The following is a 20,267-nucleotide window of genomic DNA, read 5'->3' as shown; positions in this document are numbered from 1 at the left end:
GATTACAGGCACCTGCCACCATTCCCGGCTAATTTTTGTAATTTTACTAGAGACAGGGTTTCACCATGTTGCCCAGGCTGGTTTCGAACTCCTGACCTCAGGTGATCCACCTGCCTCGGCCTCTCAAAGTGCTGGGATTACAGGCTTGAGCCCCCGCGCCCAGCCATCAAAATGCTTTTTATTTCTGTATATGTTGAATACTTTTTACAATTAAAAAAAAAGATCTGTTTTGAAGGCAAAACTGCAAATCTTGAAATTAAAAAGGCAAAGATGTAAAGGAATCAAAACTATAAATCAAGTATTTGGGAAGTGAAGACTGGAAGCTAATTTGCATTAAATTCACAAAAACTTTTATACTCTTTCTGTATATACTTTTTTTTTCTTTAAAAAACAATTATAGATCAGAATAGCCACATTTGGAACACTTTTTGTTATCAGTCAATATTTTTAGATAGTTAGAACCTGGTCCTAAGCCTAAAAGTGGGCTTGATTCTGCAGTAAATCTTTCACAACTGCCTCGACACACAGAAACCTTTTTAAAAACAGACACTTGCCGAAGTCTTTTGTTCGCATGGTCACACCCTGATGCTTAGATGTTCCAGGAATCTAATATGGCCACAGTAGTCTTGATGACCAAAGTCATTTTTTTCCATCTTTAGAAAATTACATGGGAACAAACAGATTAAACACATCTGAAGCTACTGTGTGTGTGAATGAACACTCTTTTGCTTTATTCCAGAATGCTGTACATCTATTTTGGACTGTATATTGTGTTTGTGTATTTATGCTTTGATTCATAGTAACTTCTTATGTTATGGAATTGATTTGCATTGAACACAAACTGTAAATAAAAAGCAAGAAAAGGCTGAAAAAAAATAAAATAAAATTCTGTGGTAACTGACGTTTGAACAAATGTTGTTAGGAGGAACTGATGTATTTTAACTAAACCAGATTAATGAAACTGGTGCATGTAAGAACCATGCAACATGAGAACTGCCTGTAATTTAACTCATTTTGAGCCCCTCCTCTTTCTCTTTTCTTTTTTGAGGTGGAGTCTCACTCTGTCGCCCAGGCTGGAGTGCAGTGACGCGATCTCGGCTCACCACAACCTCCACCTCCCGGGTTCAAGCGATTCTCCTGCCTCAGCCTCCTGAGTAGTGGGTACTACAGGCGCGTGCCACCACACCCGGCTAATTTTTTGTATTTTTAGTAGAGACGGGGTTTCACTGTGTTAGTCAGGATGGTCTCAATCTCCTGACCTTGTGATCTGCCTGCCTTGGCCTCCCAAGGTGCTGGGATTACAGGCGTGAGTCACCGTGCCCAGCCTGAGACTGTTTTCTAGTAAGACAAACAAATAATGAGCATGATAAAAATATGTGTAAATGTTTAAGATAAAACATGACACTTCAGTAAGATTGTGTTTGTCTTCCCCAGATTTCTAGGTACACGAGGTTGTTCTGTTATTAGGGAGAGTTTGGTGGTAAAGTTTGAGAAACACAGCCTTATGGATAGGATCATCCAATATATGAGAATTCTACTTAACAACATGAGTTTCTAGGGCACTTGGGCTAACTTGGCTTATAAGAACAGACTGTAAATATCAGGAAAGAAAGGGTAAGAGGGGTAAAAATACTAAAAATTTCCAGCCTCTGTTGTATGTTAGATCATGTTAACATCACAACCCTGATAGGTAGCTATCATTTTACATATGACAAAAATGAAATTTGAGGTAAGTTTACCAAATAGGAAGTATGAAAAATCCAGATTGACTCAAGTCCAACTCCATTTATAGGTAACATGCTACATGTATGGTCAGTAAAGATGAAGATGGAAAAGCTAAATTTATATTTTTGCTTTAGAGAGCTTACTTCCTCTACTTAGAAAGGTTTTTGCCTTCTTAATGACTGCCAAACATTACCCCGTACTCAAAGCCTTCTCAGAATCTCCAGGCACAGCAAATCCTTCCTTCTCCTGCATTTCAGTAACAACTGTATAGACCTCTATCAGAACTTCATTATGACTTTTGTTTACAAGGTCAAAAGCTGTTAAACTGACCACAAAATCTGCAGACAAGCCAACAAGTAACTGGTTAACTTCTGTTTGCCTTGGGTTTAGTTTGCTTTACTTTTTCTATTGTCTAAGGTAGAAAGTTAGGTTTTTGAGATCTTTATTTTTAGTGTAGGTATTTACAGCTATACATTTCCCTATAAGCACGCTTTAAGTAAACTCAAAGTATTTCTGATTTTTCTTGTGATTTCTTCTTTGACCCATTGGTTATTTAAGAGCATGCTGTTCAATTTCCACAATTTGTGAATTTCCCAAATTTCTTTCTGTTATTGATTTGTATCTTCATTATGGTTAGAGAACATACTCTGTATGACTTAAATCCTTTCACACGTATTGAGAATTGTTTTATAACCCAGCATATAGTCTATCTTGGAAAATGTTCTTATGTATTTCAAAAGAATGTGCATTCCGCAGTTGAGAGAAGACTTTTTGTAAATACATATTAGATTAAGTAGGTTGACAGTGTTTTTCATGCTTCCTCTATCCTTACTTATTTTCATCTATTTGTTCTATCAGTTACTTGAAGGAGGGTGATAAAATGTCCAATTACAATTGTGGATTTGTCTACTTCTCTTTTCAGTTTGGCAACTGTTAACTCATTTATTTTGAAGCTCTGTCACTGGGTGCATATACATTTAGGATTATTATGTCTTCTTGATGAATTGATCCCTACAGATCATTATGTAAGGTTCCTCTTTATCTCTGGCAATACTCCCAGTTCTAAAGTCTATTTTGTCTGATATTAATTTGGCCACTCCAGCTTTCTTATGTTTAATATTTGCATGGCATATCTTTATGTTTAATATAAATTCCTTGTAGACAACATATAGTTAGGCTTTGTGTTTTAACAAGTCTGAAAATCTCTTTTAATTAATTAAGTTATTTATTTGAGATAGAGTCTCGCTCTGTTGCCCAGGCTGGAGTGCAGTGGCATGATCCCCGCTCACTGCAACTTCCACCCCTTGGGTTCAAGCGATTTCCCGCCTCAGCCTCCTGAGTAGCTGGGATGACAGGTGCACACCACCATGCCTGGCTAATTTTTGCATTTTTAGTAGAGACAGGGTTTCACCATGTTGGCCAGGCTGGTCTCAAACACCTGGCCTTAAGTTATCCGCCTGCCTCAGCCTCTCAAAGTGGTGGGATTACAGGTGTGAGCCGCTGTACCCAACCTCTTTTAATCTTTTAACTGTAGTGTCTTTAAATGTAATTATCAACACAACGGGTTTAAACTTACTATGTTGCTATTTGTTTTCTATTTGTCACATCTGTTCTTTGGTTCCTTTTCCATGGCTTATTTTGGATCAGGTATATTTTGTTTGTTTTTTTGAGATGGAGTCTGGATCTGTTGCCCAGGCTGAAGTGCAGTGGCGATCTTGGCTCACTGCAACCTCCGTCTCCCAGGTTCAAGCAATTCTCTGTCCCAGCTTCCTGAGTTGCTGGGATTATAGGCGTCTACCACCACGCCCGACTAATTTTTGTATTTTTAGTAGAGATGGGGTTTCACCGTCTTGGCCAGGCTGGTCTTGAACTCTTGACCTCGGGATCCACCTGCCTTGGCCTCCTGAAGTGCTGGGATTACAGGAGTGAGCCACTGTGCCCAGCTGCATTTTTTTTTTTTTTAAGATGAGGTTTCACTCTGTTGACCAGGCTAGAGTGCTGTGGCATGAACACAGTTCACCACAGACTTGGCTTCCTGGGCTTAAGCAATCCTGCTGCCTCAGCCTCCCAAGTAGCTGGGACTATAGGCATGTACTACCAAACTGGGCTAATGTTTTCTGTAGAGACAGGGTCTAACCATGTTGCCCAGGCTGGTCTCAAATTCCTGGGCTCAAGTGATCTTCCTGCCTCAGACTCCCAAAGTGCTGGTATTATAGGCCTGAGTCACCACAGCTAGGGTATCTTTAAAAGATTTTACCACCATTAATGGCTTATTAGCTATACCACTATTTTTTCAGTGGTTACTCTATGGCAGGCACCGGCGAACTATGACTCACGGGCCAAATCTTGTCTGATGTCTGTTTTTGTGAACAGTTTCATTGAAACAATGCCATCACCCATTTGTTTATGTATTATCTATGGCTGCTTTCATAACATAACAGCAGAGTTGGGTAGCTGGAACAAAAACCATATGGCCTACAAGGCCTGAAATATTTATCATCTGAACCTTTATAGAAAAATTTGCTGACTACTGCTCTATGGTTTAAGTTTAAAAATTAAGATCTTATGACAAAATTGCCCAATTGTACCCCAAATATAAAGTGGCTCAAATACTGACTTAAAAAGTTTATGCTCAGGAGATACAAAAGTCAATTCCAAAGATAATTACTCACATTGTTTTCTTGTTTCTTGTTGTTCTTCAAGAGTGTGATGATACAATTATGAATAAAAAAAGCAAGGGTAAGCACTCCAGTCAGCTGTGGAAACTGAAATCTTATCTCTAGGAGAAAAATAAAAACAAAAACATTAAAACTGACAGTTAGAAAATGAGTAGTGGTAGCCAACAGTTGATTACCAAAAATCAGTTGTCACTGTTTTATCTGGGGAATGAGAATATTAAAATGTCTTTAAAAAGTTCCTCAAGGCCAGCATTATACTTGGGCAAAGCACTCAAAAGGAGGAAAAAAAAAAGTATGCTCTGGCTGGGTGTGGTGGCTCACACCTGTAATCCCAACACTTTGGGAGGCCAAGGTGAGCGGATCACCTGAGGTAAGGAGTTTGAGACTAGCCTGGCCAACATTATGAAACCTTGTCTCTACTAAAAGTACAAAAATTAGCTGAGCGTGGTGGCAGCAGCCTGTAATCTCAGCTACTTGGGAGGCTGAGGCAGGGGAATCGCTTGAACCTGGGAGGCAGAGGCTGTAGTAAGCCGAGATCGCGCCATTGCATTGCAGCCTGGGTGAAAGAGCAAAACTCCATTTAAAAAAAAATATATATATATATACTCTGTGCAGGCGCTTTGTATCAATTATTCCTATTTGAGGTCATACAATTGGTATGGGGAAGGGCAGGATTCAAATTTAGGCTCTGTCTGACTTTAAAGTCCTTCATTTTTTTAATACCTGAATTTGGCAGAAAATTACCTCTAGAAAAGGAATTATGAAAGGGCAAACTGGTCATTTAACATTCTTCACTGACAAACCTAAAAAACATTATTTAAAAATAATAGAAATAAATGTCCACCTACAGGGGATTCATTAAATTGAGATACAGTTGTGCAGTGGTATACAGTATCAAAAATTATGTTGTAGAGGCAGTTTCTTTTTTTTCCCTATGATTGAAATAGCATACATACTGTGATTTTACTTTTTATTGTTTTATTCTTTTTGAGATAGGTTCTCACTCTGTTACCCAGGCTGGAATGCAGTGGCACAAACACGGCTGACCACAGCCCCAACTTTCTGGGCTCAAGTGATCTTCCTGTCTCAGCTTCCCTGGCAGCTAGGATTATAGGTGCATGCCACCACACCCAGCTAAGTTTAAAAGAATTTTTTTTTTTTTTTTTTGGTAGAGACAGGGTCTCGCCATGTTGTCCAGGCTGGTCTTGAACTCCTGGGCTCAAGTAAAAACTCCCACCACAACCTCCCAAAGTGCTGGGATTACAGGCATGAGCCACTGTGCCCAGCCTACTTTTACTTCTAAAATATATATGTGTGTATAGATGTGTGCATGCAAAGAAAAAAGACTGGGCGGGGGGGGAGTATCCACAAAAATATAAATAGTGGTTACATCAAGTTATGCAACTTATTTTAAATTAACCACTTACCTATAATCTCTAAATGTTCTGCAATAAACACAAAGCTACTTTAAAGTGAGAATAAAATAACACTGCAAAAGCACTGCCAATTTCTGTTTTGAGGACTGCTAATAGAAGGAAAAAAATTGATTTTATGTAGAATAAAACCATGATTTAATTGAAAATACTGCTGGTCTAGGCAAACCCATCTCAGGGGATTCCTTAGTGTAAAAAGTAGAAATGTATAAAAAATCCACTGACTCTGCTATATTATTTTAGAAAAAGAGAAAACAATTAAGAATCAAGCACTAGCTCTAAAATAAAATAAATACATCTAAATAAAATAAGATTAGTTTTAAACACATTCTTTTTAATTTAGCTGAATTTCCTGTCTCTCAGAGTAATCAATTCTATTACTTAGTTAAGATACCCTGTAAAGCAATTTCTTATTTCATCCTTTTCTATCTTTTCTAATTAAGGCAAGTAAGACCACTGTTAGGTTTCTAACTTGTCATATTACAGTAGGTAAATAGTCAGTTTTTTCCCATTAACTACCAAAAGCTATCTTTTTGAGAAAATTTCTTGAAAACCTGAGACTCTTTTTAACAGCACTATTGAAATAAAATTCATGTTTCACCCACTTAAAGTGCACAACTAGTTTTTAATTGAACAGTATATTCACAGAGTTGTACAACCATAACCACAGCACTTCATTCCTTTTCTATTGCCAAATAATATCCCATTGTACAGATATACCACATTTTGGCCAGGCACGGTGGCTCACGACTGTAATCCCAGCACTTTGGGAGCTGAGGCAGGCAGATCACCTGAGGTCAGCCTGGCCAACATGGTGAAACCCTGCCTCTACTAAAAATACAAAATTAGCTGGGCATGGTGGTGCACGCCTGTAATCCCAGCTACTCAGGAGGCTGAGGCAGGAGAATCACTTGAACCGGGAGGGGGAAGTTGCAGTGAGTTGAGATTGCGCCACTACACTCAAGCCTGGGCAACAGAGTGAGACTCTGTCTCAAAAGAAAAAAGAAAGATATACTACATTTTATTTATCCATTCGTTAGTGATAGACACTGGGCCGTTTCCACTTTTGGCTATTATTAATAATGCTGCTATAAACATGCATGTACAAGTTTTTGTGTGGAAAATACACTTTTTTAAAGAACACATTTATGCCATGATTATTACATAAATTAAATAATAGACTCCTTCACAAAATAGTTTTAAAGAAGCTCCAAACTTCTGCTGCTTACTTTATTCCTTTGAAAAGGCATATCAAGAAAGGTTGTAAGCAGGACGAAGATAATTGCATTACACATATCTGAGAAAGGATTCATATTTGGAATGTATAAATAAATCCTATAAATCAATATAAAAAAACAGACAGTTAAATAGAAAGATAGAAGAAACACTTCAGAAAAGATGAAATCCAAATGGCCAACAAACATATGAAAAGTTGCTAACTCCACCCATCATTAGAGAAATGCAAATTAAAACCACATTGTATGTTCCCAACAAAAAGATAAATGTTTGAGGTGATGGATATGCCAATTACCCTGATTTGAACACTACACACTGCATGGAGGTATTAAAATATCATATGTATCCCCCTAAATATGTACAACTATTTTATATCAATAAAAATTTTTAATTAAAAAACACAAAACCACAATGTAATACCACATTATATACCCATCACAAAGGCTGGATGAAAAACACAGAAAGTGCAAGTATTAGTGCACTATAACTGAAATGAACTTCAACTAACAAGTAGAAATGACAAAGGGCCCTGGTTACCACTAACTGCAGGAAACTCAAAACAATCTCAATTGTAGTACTATTTTTAACTTAATAGCATTTATAAAAATGCCCAGCATAAAAAAAATCATTACTTGTTTTAGAATAGCATAACAATAGTTAACTTAAGATCACATTATTGTAATTTATTATTTTGCCAAAACAGCTCACCTGGTACAAAAAATTCTGTTGGTATAAACCAATGAAATTCCAAATGAAATCCCAAGCGAACAGCCTTAAAGGTGACAAGGAAAATCAAATAAAGGACAGATACTGTGCCTGTGAGGAAAAAATTCAGAAACCATTTATTATCTTTGTGTGTTTTACAGATTATTTTAAAATCAAGCATTGTTTCCATAGTCTCAGCAAAGTGTGGGAAACTGTTACCTGCATTGATTATCTCCACTAACACCGAGCTGGGATCTAAAGACTAGAAACAAGCTGAGGGAGTTACCAGAAAAAGAACAAAAAAACTCTATGTAGTAGGCCTAACAAGAACCAGACGGGTTGGGTGTGGTGGCTCACACCCGTAATCCCAGCACTTTGGGAGGCCGAGGTGGGCAGATCACCTGAGATCAGGAGTTCGAGACCAGCCTGGCCAACATGGCAAAACTTCATCTCTACTAAAAATACAAAAGTTAGCCAGGTGTGATGGCACATGCCTATAATCCCAACTACTCGGAAGGCTGAGACAGGAGAATCACTTGAACTCGGGAAGCAGAGGTTGCAGTGAGCCAAGATTGCACCACTGCACTCCAGCCTGGGCGACAGAGCGAGACTCCATCTCAAAGGAAAAAAAAAAAAAAAGAGTAAGAAAAGAAGAATCAGATGAAGGTAGCTCATACATTGCTGAATGCAAAACTGCTTCATTTACTTATGAGTTGAGTTTAAGCAGAAGATACAAGCAGAGAGTCCACTATAAAATTGTAGGATTACACAGGATAAAACTAACTTTTATTCTTTGAATTGGAAGTGTTAGAGACAGTCTGTCACAGTATTTAATGTGAGATGGTAAGAAGGTAAAGAAAAAAAAGCAGTGAACGTGGATCAAAAGCATATTTGAGAAAGGTGAGAAGCCAAAATACATGAACAATCCTGATCTAGTATCTAGATGAGGTTTTGACTGGGTAGCACTACCTGCTAGACGGAGATTCCAGACTCCATTCTCAGGTATTATATACAGGGTAAAATGGGCATTCAGAATTTTTTAGTAGTGTAGAAGGCAGAAGATTATTCCTTTCAAGAAATTAAGTCTAGTCATTATGGAGTAGAGTCAGAAAACTCAGGAAGGCCTTAGATGCTAATTCCTCTAATGAAGCTATGGTTTTAAGAGAAAGGGAAACTACCAACGAAAAGAACAAAAGCAGAATATCCTTAAGGAGCTGGAGAATCAACGATCAACCTGGTTGGAAGTCTGGTGATTGTTGTGCCCAGTTGAGCAAATCCTTCTATAAGTTTATATTATTTTAAAAGATCTGTTTCATAGAAAAGTTGGCAAGCAAATCAGGAAACCACGAATGAGTGATATAAGCAGTACTGTGGGTTTGGAGATTAGCTGATTCATAAAGGATGAAAACAAGACGCCAGAGCTTATATAACCACAACTCTCCATCTTCTGTGTGTCTATGGCAACTTACAGTGAATTCTGTACCTGAGGCAGACAGGCAAAGAGAAATAATTTTAACTTTTCCTTTGGTCTTCTGGAAACCTAGAAGCCACTGCCTTGTTCCTTGATATGATGGGTTATTTATTTATTTACTTCTTGAGACAGAGTTTTCACTCTTGTTGCCTAATGCCATGATCTCGGCTCACTGCAACCTCCGCCTCCTGGGTTTAAGCAATTCTCCTGCCTCAGCCTCCCGAGTAGCTGAGATTACAGGCATGCGCCACCACGCCTGGCTAATTTTGTATTTTTAGTAGAGACAGGGTTTCTCCATGTTGGTCAGGTTGATCTCGAACTCCTGACCTCAGGTTATCCGCCTGCCTCAGCTTCCCAAAGTGCTAGGATTACAGGTGTGAGCCACCGCACCTGGCCTATCTATTTATTTTATGCTCTAGATTGCCTGCCAAAGATCACATCCACAGGGAGGAGGTGAAATTGTACGGTTTATGTGGAGTTATCAATTCCTTATGAATGATATCCTTGTCTTTAGTTAGCCAGATCTGAACTTTCACTGGGAGGTTCCTTTTGCCATCTTTTTTTTTTTTTTTTTTTGAGACACAGTCTCGTTCTGTCACCCAGGCTGGAGTACAGTGGCGTGATCTCAGCTCACTGCAACCTCCACCTCCTGGGTTCAAGCAATTCTCTGCCTTAGCCTTCCAAGTAGCTGGGATTACAGGCGCCTGCCACCACGCCCGACTAATTTTTGTATTTTTAATAGAGACGGGGTTTCACCATCTTGGCCAAGCTGGTCTTGAACTCCTGACCTTGTGATCCACCTGCCCTGACCTCCCAAAGTGTTGGGATTACAGGTGTGAGCCACCGCATCTGGCCCCTTTTGCCATTTTAAGTGGAGTAAAAACATTCGTTTAGTGGTTTTTGAAAAGCAGGGCTCACAGAAAGAGGTCTATTCCTTAAAGAAGGCAATAGTGTTCTAAGAAAAAAAAAAAAAAAGCACTGAGGAAGAGAGCAAAAGCAGAATAAACCTAAGAAGCCTGACATAGAGAATGATTTCCCAGGTTCAAAGTCAGGTGACAATCCTGCATAATACTCTTAGAGACTGTAGGAAAAAACATTCTATAACCTTCCTTAGTAAGTTCTGTTTCCAACCGTTGGAATTGAGAATTCCTATAAGATCCAATTTGGATCTCTCCTCCTGAAATTTTCATCTATTTCATCTAGTTGTATCCTCAGAGGAAATGAGGAAGAAATGTTCAGTAAGTTTAGAATGAGAAACCAAATAATTCGTGTCTCAAAAAAAAAAAAAAACCACAACCAAACCAAAACTGGTCATCTACACTTTTCTCCATGCCAAACTCCATAAAAAAATAGAAAAAATCAGGTTATCATAAGAATGAACAACTTGCCAGGCACGGTGGCTCACACCTGTAATCCCAGCACTTTGAGAGGCCGAGGCAGGTCAATCACCTAAGGTCAGGGGTTCAAGACCAGCCTGGACAACATGATGAAACCCCACCTCTACTAAAAATACAAAATTAGCTGGGCGTGGTGGCACACACCTGTAATCCCACCTACTTGGGAGGCGGAGGCACAAGAATTGCTTGAACCCTGGAGGCAGAGGTTGCAGTGAGCCGAGGCTGGGCCATTGCACTCCACCCTGGGCAACAAGAGTGAAACTCCGTCTCAAAAAAAAAAAAAAAGAAAAAGAAAAAGAAAAAAACAAAACAAAAATGAATGAACAAATTAAACACAGATGAACAGGCTTGGAAGGTAACTGCCCAATCAGACCATATTTCCCTAGACTCCACCACGTATTCTATTATACAAAGTCTCCATAATTCAGCAGTACTACTTACCTAGGATATTAAATTTTGAAAAAAATGAAGGAGATTTGAAATTGAGCAGTGGAAGGAGGAACCCTACAAGATAAAAGGGCACTGTCCTGGACTTATCCCACCACTTTTCAAACTGTTGGGCTCCTGTGTCATTGGCATAGAAAATCATAGAGCTGTTGTCAGGATGGCCTCCACTCCCGGCACTTGGACAAATCACTGCAATAGGAAAGTACCAGATTAGAGAAGATGACCAAAAAAAACACCAAAAAACAAAAAACGAAAAAACAAAAAAACAGAAAATGACTGCCTCTAGAGACAGACACTTGCTCTACCAACCTCAACTTTTTCCAGGAGCCTAAATGTCTCCCTTCTGGAAAAAATAGAAGGTTAATTTTAAGAATATTAGTACTCCTTCACCTAAAAATAAGTAAGAGTGAGGGAATCTTTAAAATTTCTGAGATATTATCTTTATTTTTATTTATTTATTTTTTGAGACAGAGTCTCGCTCTGTCGCCCAGGCTGGAGTACAGTGGCGTGATGTTGGCTCACTGCAACCTCCGCCTCCTGGATTCAAGCAATTCTCTTGTCTCAGCCTCTCAAGTAGCTGTAACTACAGGCACACATCACCATGCCCAGCTAATTTTTGTATTTTTAGTAGAGAGGGCATTTCGCCACATTGCTCAGGCTGGTCTCGAACTCCTGACCTCAGGTGATCCACCCACTTTGGCTTCCCAAAGTGCTGGCATTACAGGCGTGAGCTACCGTGCCCAGCCCTGAGATATTATCTTTAAACTCTACTAGAAACTATAAAAATATCCCACCAAATATGCCTTGGTTCCACTGCCAGAGAGAAAATATTGGGCTGGATGGTGTTTGGTCTTATTTACACAATAATATAAAAAATATCATTTAGGGTGACTGTTTATTACACTAATAACCCATACAAAGGTCAAAGAGCAGGTTTCTTTTAACAGCAAACAAAAATCTATGGGTTTGGAATAAAAAGCAAACATCATTGAAACAGCTGCCATGGTATCATAATCACTGATAAAAATGCAAGAATCTTGAATCTCAACAATCCAAAATGATTCTGGAAGTTGATCACATTTGATAAAAGCCTAAGAGTCCAGATGATATCCAGACGGCTGGGAAATCAGTAAAATGTATGTTTCTTTTTTTTTTTTTGAGATGGAGTCTCGCTGTGTCGCCCAGGCTGGAGTGCAGTGGTGCAATCTCGGCTCACTGCAACCTCCACCTCCTGGGGTCAGGTGATTCTCCTACCTCAGCCTCCTGAGTAGCTGGGATTACAGGCACATGCCACCAAGCCGGGCTAATTTTTGTATTTTTAGTAGAGATGGGGTTTCACCATGCTGGCCAAGCTGGTCTCCAACTCTTGACCTCGTGGTCTGCCCGCCTCGGCCTCCCAAAGTGCTGGGATTATAGGCCTGCGCCACTGTGCCTAGCCTAAATGTATGTTTCTTACATACTGATCTACAAGTGGCAATTTCTTCTGTTATCAGACAGAATACCAGCCATTCTCATTGTGTTTCTAATGTCACAATAGAGTTTTTGCTAATAATCAGTTCTTCGTAAAGAACTCTTAATGCAGATAGAAAATACTCATCTTAAGTAACCCTTATACTCATCATTTGTCAAAGAGAAAGAATATTCATTGTCAGTTCTATTTTTAATTTTATTGTCTATCCATTATTTGGCACGCCACAAAGCCAAACATTTAATTTTCTTTCTCCTTCTTAGTCAACATTTTAGTGTGCTTTTTTTCTTCTATGCTCTGGACAGAAATTTTCTTGTGCTAATTATAGTGGTTAAAAGCACAGACTATGGCGCAGTGGCTCATTCCTCTAATCCTAGCACTTTGGGAGGCTGAGGCAGGAGGATCATTTGAGGCCAGGAGTTTGAGACTAGCCTAGAAAACATGGCAACCCTGTCTCTATAAGAATAACAAAATTTTGCTGGATGGGATGTGTAGCTGTAGTTCCAGTTACTCAGGCGGTGGAGGTGGGAGGATTGCTGAAACCCAGGAGTACCAGGTTGCAGTGAGTTATGATCATGCCACTATAGGCCAACCTAGGCAACAGAGAGAGATCTCATCTTAAAAAAAAAAAAAAAAGAGCACAGGCTGTGGATGGAAGTTAACTGACTGAATAATGAATTCCCAACTCTGCCACTTAATATTTAGGCGTCCTTGGATGAAATTAACTACTATGCTCCCTGGTCTCTTCACCTGGAAAATGGAGTTGACAGTATCTACCACTTAGGGTTGCCGTAAAACATTTAATGTAATGCCTGCACATAGGCATTCAATAAATGTTAGCTGTAATTTATTTATTTATTTATTTTGAGACAGGGTCTCACTCTGTCACTCAGGCTGGAGGGCAGTGGCGTAATTATGGCTCACTGTAGCCTCAACCCCTCAGGGTCAAGTGATCCTCCTGCCTCAGCCTCCTGAGTAGCTCGGAATGCAGGCGTATGCCACTATGGCCAGCTAATTAATTTTTTTTTTTTTGTAGAGACAGTGTCTTGCTATGTTGCCCAGGCTGATGTCAAAGTCCTGGGCTCAAGCAATCCTCCTGCCTCGGCCTCTTAAAGTGTTAAAATTAAAAGCATGAGCCACTATGCCCAGTAGCTAAAATTTTTTACATTAACTGAAATGGATTGTTTCATACTCTCACTGTTTACTACACTGTTCAAAATAAACATTAGCAGAGAAATCAAGAAGTGCTGGATATAAGATATCACTATATAAAATAAACTGACTTTGCTGATAGTGTTCTCTAAATCATCAATGTGACTGTGATATAAATATTTATTACCTTAATGATGAATTGACTCCCTACTGGAGAAGTACTATTAACTTTAGATATTAGTAAACTAGTTTCATCAATTAATATTAGAATAGGTACAGTAAAATAATTTTCTTTTTAAATATAAGGACGTTATTTGGTTCTTTGAAAATTCTGAGGTAAGGGATAGGGCACAAGAGATTTTAGTATAATAATTCAAAGGTATACGTGTGTGTGTCCACAGGAATAAAAGCTAGTACTTTGCTCACTCGTTTTCTAGCATTAACAAAAGACAGGTTTAATTAGGGGGAAAAGTAAGATAATGAATAGCAAACACTGGAATGTAAACTTCATGAGAGGAGGGACTTTTGTCTGTTCATTTTTATATCCCTAGAGCCTACAATAGTTCCTGACACATAGTAGGTTTAATAAATGTGTTTAATGAATTATCCTCTTAGTGATCAATGTGCATCTCCATCAACATGACATCAGTTTAGTATCCCTGAAATCTAAATACATAAAGCTTTAGGTGATGTTCAAGTTTAACAGCATAACTGTTACCAAAGTTATATTAACGTTTATATTCACTTTCCCTGTAACTGTCATATTGGATTAAACCCATTGGCCACAATGGTTTATTTTTTAAAAATAAAGAAAAATTTCTAAGAAATTAATTTCTTTTGGAGCCGAAGCTTCAATTTATTTTTCCATATTTAGTTACTAACCTCTGTTTATTACTAGAAATGAATTCTTTTACAGGTTACAAATTTGTATAGCCTATATATTAATAACTAAAACAACAGATCTCTAAAACTAAGTTAACTGAGAACTACGCTTCTAGATATCTGACATAATTAATAGTGATATAGGTTCTTGAAAATATTGATTATTCACAGGCAAATACAGATACTGTAGATAAAATTGTGAGTTGTATAATATGAACTAAATGTTGCCTAGCTCACATTAATACAACCTATTGCCTGGTTACATTAACACAGCCTTTTTGGAGGTTCTTTTTTTAAAAACACACTACCAACAATTTAGTAGCAGCTTAGTAAACATAATAATTTTGTACTAATCATTTACCTAAAATAAGGTCACATGTTCTACCTTAAATCCTTTTTGGAGCAAGATGGAGAGTAAAGAAGCAAACAACTTCCCAAACTACTTACCAGGGTTGCTATTATTGGTACTCAGTATAGTGTCTGTGTCATTAATGTGATGAATAAAATCTAAAAATAAAGGAAAAAATATAGTTTAACACTGAATGAAAGATACTAAATCTATTACTCTCAAAGGTCTTTTATTTATAAAAATCTTTTTTTTTTTTTCTTTCTTTGAGACGGAGTCTCGCTGTTGCCTAAGGCTGGAGTGCAGTGGCGCGACCTCGGCTCACCGCAAGCTCCGCCTCCCAAGTTCACGCCATTCTCCTGTCAGCCTCGCGAGTAGCTTGGACTACAGGCGCCCGCCACCACTCCCGGCTAATTTTTTGTATTTTTTTAGCAGACACAGGTTTCACCGTGTTAGCCAGGATAGTCTCGATCTCCTGACTTTATGTTCCATGCACCTCAGCCTCCCAAAAGTGCTAGGATTACAGGCATGAGCCACCACACCCGGCCTATAAAAATCTTTTAATATCTGTGTAGTAATCTAGTACACTGAACCAAGACTACTTCACTGTTAACATAGCTTCACCTTCTACAGTTTTCTTCACTTATAGGCATGATAATTTTTTTTTTTTTTTTTTTGAGACGGAGTCTCGCTCTGTCGCCCAGGCTGGAGTGCAGTGGCCGGATCTCAGCTCACTGCAAGCTCTGCCTCCCGGGTTCATGCCATTCTCCTGCCTCAGCCTCCCGAGTAGCTGGGACTACAGGCGCCCACCACCTCGCCCGGCTAGTTTTTTGTATTTTTTAGTAGAGACGGGGTTTCACCGTGTTAGCCAGGATGGTCTCGATCTCCTGACCTCGTGATCCACCCGTCTCAGCCTCCCAAAGTGCTGGGATTACAGGCTTGAGCCATCGCGCCCGGCCAGGCATGATAATGTTAATGGCTTCACAGTTCCACTGTGGAAAATCTTTACATAATTGAAGATTTCAGAAAAACCTATCCACAACACTGAATTAATGATAGTTTAAAGCCCCGGAATAAAGATATGTATGTAAGTTTTCTTTTATACTCACACTAAAGTTACATCTCACATAGAGTACAGTTCTAAAGTGTGCAAAGCCCCGGAATAAAGATATGTATGTAAGTTTTCTTTTATACTCACACTAAAGTTACATCTCACATAGAGTACAGTTCTAAAGTGTGCAAAAAGGGGAAACCAACACTCATACACAGCTAACCTTATCTGGAAAATCAAAGTTTTTTTTTTTACAAAGTACAATACATACTTTTATAGATCTAAGGCCATATACGAATTGTTATGCACATAAAGAACCACTGAATTAGACTAAAGGAAGTAACAAAGAATAAAGCACATGCAGATGGCTGAGCATTCATCATTCTACAATGAAAGAGAGAACAGGCAGAGAATGTGTTTACTTGCCTCAGGGGATTTACTTTATTCTGTTTGATATTAACCTTCTATAACCTGAGTAAGCATTAATAAAAGTATTTGTTGTGAAACCTGAATAAGATAGTAAAAGGTGCTGGGTTAGGTTTTAAGGTCATAAAACTAAGTTAAATAGTTGAATTATTCATACTCACTGTATGTTTCTCAAGATAGAATTAAAAAAAAAAACAGTGTAGTACTCTGGGTTTTTATAATATCTCCAAGGGTTGTTTATGATTTAAGATTGGAATTTATGAATCTTTGTGTAATTTCTCGATGCCAAAGACTTACAACAAGGCTAGTAAAATCTTGACACAAAGTGTACTGGGTTAAATAGCATTCCTCTTACCCCAATTTTATGTCCACTAGAAACCTCAGAATGTGACCTTTTTAAAAATAGAGTCTTTGTAGATATAATCAAGTTAAGATGAGGTCATAATAGATTAGGGTGGGCCCTAAAGCCAGTGAATGATGTCTTTTATTTTATTTTAATCTTTTTGAGACAGAATCTTGCTGTCACCCAGGCTGGGGTGCAGTCGCATGACTGCAACCTCCATCTCCCAGGTTCAAGAAATTCTCCTGCCTCAGCCTCCCGAGTAGCTGAAATTACAGGCACCTGCCACCACACCCAGCTAATTTTTGTATTTTTAGTAGAGACAGGGTTTCACCATGTTGGCCAGGCTGGTCTCAAACTCCTGACCTCAGGTGATCCACCTGCCTCGGCCTCCCAGAGTGCTGGGATTACAGGCATGAGCCACCGTACCCAGCCCAATTTATAGGAAGAGGGAAATTTGGACACAGACACACAGAGGGAAGAGGGCCATGTGAAGAAGGAGGGAGAAACTGGAGTGATACACCTACTTGCCAAGGAATGCCAGAGACCACCAGCAACCAACAAAGGTTAGGAAGAGGCAAGGAAGGATTCTTCCCTAGAGCCTTAGGAGGGACCAGGGCCCTGTTCACCCTTTGATTTCACATCTCTAGTATCCATAGTTATGAAAGAATCCGTGTTGTTGTAAGCATATTAATGGTAATTTGTTACTGCACCCTTGGGAAACTAACACACCAAGGCTCATGGACAGCATGAAAAAAAAAAAAAAAACCACAGGCCAATATTTGTTAGGAAAAGACACAAAAGGTCTAAACAAATGTTAAAAAAAGCAAACTCAATCCAGTCAGGCATTTGAAAAATATATGTCATGACTAAGTTTACCCCACAATACAAGGATGCTTTAAATTTTACAAACCGTATTCATTTAATTCATCATATTGATAAAGGAGAAAATTTAATTAAGATAATCTCTTGATTGTCTCTTTGTATATTTTGATTATCTCAAGACATGTAGAATAAGTACTTGATAAAATTCAACCACTTTAATAAAAATGCTTAATAAGACAACAGATGGGAGTGTCTTTAAATTATTAAAGGGTACAACCGATATCCCACAACAAACATAATATTGTGAAACATTAGAAAGATTTCCTTATGAACAATATATCTGCAGGCACTGCTTCAATGCAACTTCACATTTAAAAAAAAAACCATCAACATATACATATAGATACACACACGTTTATATGTATCTGTGTACGTATATATAATTACATGTCTATAAATATAAATGTATGTATACATATATGAACTATTAAAAAATAACTGGAAAGGTTTATTTTATTTTATTTTTATTTGAGATGGAGTCTCGCTCTTGTTGCCCAGGCTACAGTGCAGTGGCACGACCATGGCTCACTGCAACCTCCACCTCCCAGGTTCAAGTGATTCTCCTGCCTCGGCCTCCTGAGTAGGAGGGATTACAGGGGCCCACCGCCACGCCTGGGTAATTTTTGTACTTTTAGTAGAGACGGGGTTTCACTGTGCTGGCCAGGCTGATCTCGAACTCCTGACCTCAGGTGATCTGCCTGCCTTGGCCTCCCAAAGTGCTGAGATTATAGGCGTGAGCCACTAAGCCCAGCCAGAAAGCTTTTTAAATTCACAGATGATATGATTATTTAAGTAGGAAATACAAAGTGCATCCACAAAATTTTTATTTTTTATTTCTATTTTTTTTTTGAGACGGAGTCTCACTGTGTCACCCAGGCTGGAATGCAGTGGCATGATCTCCACTCACTGCAAGCTCCGCCCCACCGGGTTCGTGCCATTCTCCTGCCTCAGCCTCCCGAGTAGCTGGGACTATAGGCACCAGCCACCATGCCTGGCTAATTTTTTTGTATTTTTAGTAGAGACAGGGTTTCACCGTGTTGGCCAGGATGGTCTCGATCTCCTGACCTCGTGATCCACCCACCTCGGCCTCCCAAAGTGCTGGGATTACAGGCGTGAGCCACCATGTCCAGCTACAAAATTTTTAGAATCAGTAAGAGTTCAGTAAGTTTGCTAGATTCAAGATAAACATTCAAGGGGCAGGGCACGGTGGCTCATGACTGTAATCCCAGCACTTTGGGAGGCCAAGGCGGGCAGACTACTTGAACTCAGGAGTTCAAGACCAGCCTGGGCAACATGACGAAACCTGTCTCTACAAAAAATACAAAAATTATCCAGGCATGGTGGTGGTATTTGCCTGTAGTCCCAGCTAGATCGGGAGGCTGAGGTGAGAGGATCACCTGAGCCTGGAGAGGTCAAGGCTACAGTGAGTTGTGATCACACCACTGCACCCCAGAGGCTGGGTGAAAGAGTGGGACCCTGTCTCAAAAAAAAAAAAAAAAAAAAAATTCAAAATGTAATTAGGTTCTTTTATAATAGCAACAAATAATTTGACTGTATAATCAAAAATATATCTTGCTTTCTGGGAAGATGGAAATGTTCTATTTGTTGAAGGAGGTGTGGGTTGTATAGATGTATATATGTATAATTAAGACTTGTTTATTTCAATGAGTAAATTCTATCTAAAAGAAGCACTATATATATACTAATAGTTGAACTAGGTGGGGAGTGGGAGTAGCATGGTTTATGTCTTCTTAATGGATGTGATGTTAGTCTCAAAAGGGACAAAATTCATTCTTAGGGGGTGAAAGAAACTCTTCTTACAGATAAAGCATATATATGTATACAGTTCATAAAGAGATTTACAGTATATCTTTGGTATTAAAATTTCATGGGAGGGGTGATCAGAAAAAAATATCTAAAAGGCTCCTTGAAGGGACAATAATGAAAAAATGGTTGAAAAACACTACTATAGATGATTTAAAATGACAGAATGTTGGTAACTATTTAAACTAGGTAAGGAGAAATTATTCTGTTTCTCCTTAAAAACAAAAAAAACTATTCTTTTTTTTTGTATGTGTTTGAGATTTTTTATATTTTATTATAAAAAATACGCAGTTTTTATACTGCGTATTTGTATACTAAAACTATAGTTACAGAAAAAATGTTAAGATCCCGAGGAAAAAGTCCACAAAAAAAGGATATGTAAGATCTTTATCAAAAAAAAATTTGAAAACCTAAATAAACAAAGAACTATGCCATGCCAAAGTCATGAATAGGAAGACTCAGTATCTAAATGATATAAATTCTCTCCACATCAATAAATCCAATGCAATGTCAATCAAATTCTAACTCAATATGCAATGATATCAATTACTGTACTGTGTACCAACTGATAAAATCAATGCAATTCCAATCAAATTCTGATTGGAATTTTGTGGAACTTGATAAGTTGATTCTAAAATGTATATGGAAGAGTTGGGAATCATAATGGAGAAAAACAGTAATTTTAAAATAAAAAAACTTTTGAATAACATAGAGCTACCATATAAAAAGAGAAGACAAGTCACTAATTAGAAGATATTTGCAACACAATAATGGATAAAAGGTTAGTATTCAAACTTTACA

At 38.5% G+C, this 20,267-nt stretch overlaps 1 protein-coding gene across 4 annotated transcripts in view; it reads right to left on the bottom strand.

Moving 5' to 3' along the window:
- Window positions 1–20,267, bottom strand: part of SLC38A9 (solute carrier family 38 member 9) — an 85,692-nt gene that overhangs the window by 17,911 nt on the left and 47,514 nt on the right. For 3 of the 4 annotated variants that reach the window (XM_007972688.3, XM_007972701.3, XM_007972731.3), the window contains 4 exons: window positions 15,042–15,101; window positions 11,087–11,281; window positions 7,781–7,888; window positions 4,398–4,504 (listed from right to left, as the gene is read on the bottom strand). In XM_007972688.3, the coding sequence (XP_007970879.1) occupies window positions 4,398–4,504; window positions 7,781–7,888; window positions 11,087–11,281; window positions 15,042–15,101 (470 nt within the window). The remainder of the gene's footprint in view (window positions 1–4,397; window positions 4,505–7,780; window positions 7,889–11,086; window positions 11,282–15,041; window positions 15,102–20,267) is intronic. The other variant, XM_073014761.1, reaches the window with a different exon arrangement.

This window comes from Chlorocebus sabaeus, chromosome 4 (genome assembly GCF_047675955.1).
Source record: "Chlorocebus sabaeus isolate Y175 chromosome 4, mChlSab1.0.hap1, whole genome shotgun sequence".
Taxonomy (NCBI): Eukaryota; Metazoa; Chordata; class Mammalia; order Primates; family Cercopithecidae; genus Chlorocebus; species Chlorocebus sabaeus.
The sequence above is the reverse complement of the archived record's forward strand: the minus strand, read 5'-3'. Positions and strand labels throughout refer to the sequence as shown.